This window comes from Geospiza fortis, unplaced genomic scaffold (assembly GCF_000277835.1).
Source record: "Geospiza fortis unplaced genomic scaffold, GeoFor_1.0 scaffold518, whole genome shotgun sequence".
Lineage (NCBI taxonomy): Eukaryota > Metazoa > Chordata > Aves > Passeriformes > Thraupidae > Geospiza > Geospiza fortis.
Window position 1 is genome coordinate 7,652 of NW_005054882.1, and position 1,229 is coordinate 8,880.

The 1,229-nt window shown below is 61.8% G+C and overlaps 1 protein-coding gene across 1 annotated transcript in view; it reads left to right on the forward strand.

Annotated features, from left to right (window-relative positions):
* The window catches only part of LOC102040753 (RNA-binding protein EWS), a 23,739-nt gene that overhangs the window by 1,049 nt on the left and 21,461 nt on the right, over positions 1–1,229 (forward strand). Inside the window, exon 2 of the mRNA XM_031065573.1 lies at positions 1,047–1,225. Within this exon, the coding sequence (XP_030921433.1) occupies positions 1,047–1,225 (179 nt within the window). The remainder of the gene's footprint in view (positions 1–1,046; positions 1,226–1,229) is intronic.

Genomic DNA, 1,229 nt, shown 5'->3' on the forward strand with positions numbered 1-1,229 from the left:
CAGGGCCCCCCAGGGCCAGGGGTGTCCCCAACGCCATCGCTGTCCCCTCCCCGCCATGGGGCAGCTCTGGGGGAGGGGTTCATCTCATCCCAGCCTGGGGAGGGGATTGGGGGGCTCAGTGGGGACCCCCAGGGTGGGGACCTCGCTGTGCCGCGCGCTTCGCTGCTTTGGGACACGCCAGGGCATTAAATGTCCCCAAATCCACGTCCTGTGGGGTGGCTTGGTGTGGCAGGGACATCCCAGGGGACACGGGCACCTGTGGGATGGGATGGGATGGGATGGGGTGGGATGGGATGGGATGGGATGGGATGGGATGGGATGGGAGAAAGGATGAGGAGGATAGAATGGGAAGGGATGGAGTGGGATGGAAGGAGAATGGATAGGAAGTAATGGGATGGGGTGAGGAAGAAAAGGGATGGGATGCAATAGGATAGAATGGGATGGGATGCGTTGGGATCCATGGGATGGGATCCATGGGATGGGATGGGATGGGATGGGATCCATGGGAAAGGATGGGATACATGGGATGGGATCCATGGAATGGGATGGGTTGGGACAGAATGGGATCTATGGGATGAGATAGGATGAGTTGGGATCCATGGGATGGAATCCATGGAATGGGATGGGATCCATGGGATGGGATGGGATCCATGGGATGGGATGGGTTGGGATGGGATGGGATGACACTCAGGGACACCCAAGGGACACGTGGCTGTGCCATAGGACACCCATACCCACTGTGACACCAATCCATCAATGTCACCATTGGGACACCCACCCGTGTCACAGCACCCATGGGACACCCAGCTGTGCCACCACACACCGGGACACCCCCAAATCCACGCAGGACACGTGGTACCTGCACCCCATCCCGTGTCCTCATGGGCATGATGACGTCACACAGCGATGTCACACAGTGATGTCACTTGGCCACGCACACCATGTGGGCAGCGTGCAATGCCAGGCACAGCATGGGGACCGCAACCGGCACCCGCGGTGTCGCTTCTTGCCACGTGACCTGTGACGCCTGGTGACGTCACACACAGCCCATGGGTCACCCGCTGGCAGGTGACAGCGAGTGACCTCACGTGCCGGGAGGCGCCATCAGGCGACCGCGTGCCACCCAGGGCTCACCGCGTGCCGCCGGGCACGGTGCGTGACGTCACAGCGGCCCCGCGCCGCCCGTTACGCCGCAATGACATCACTACGCCGACCATGACGTCACGCCC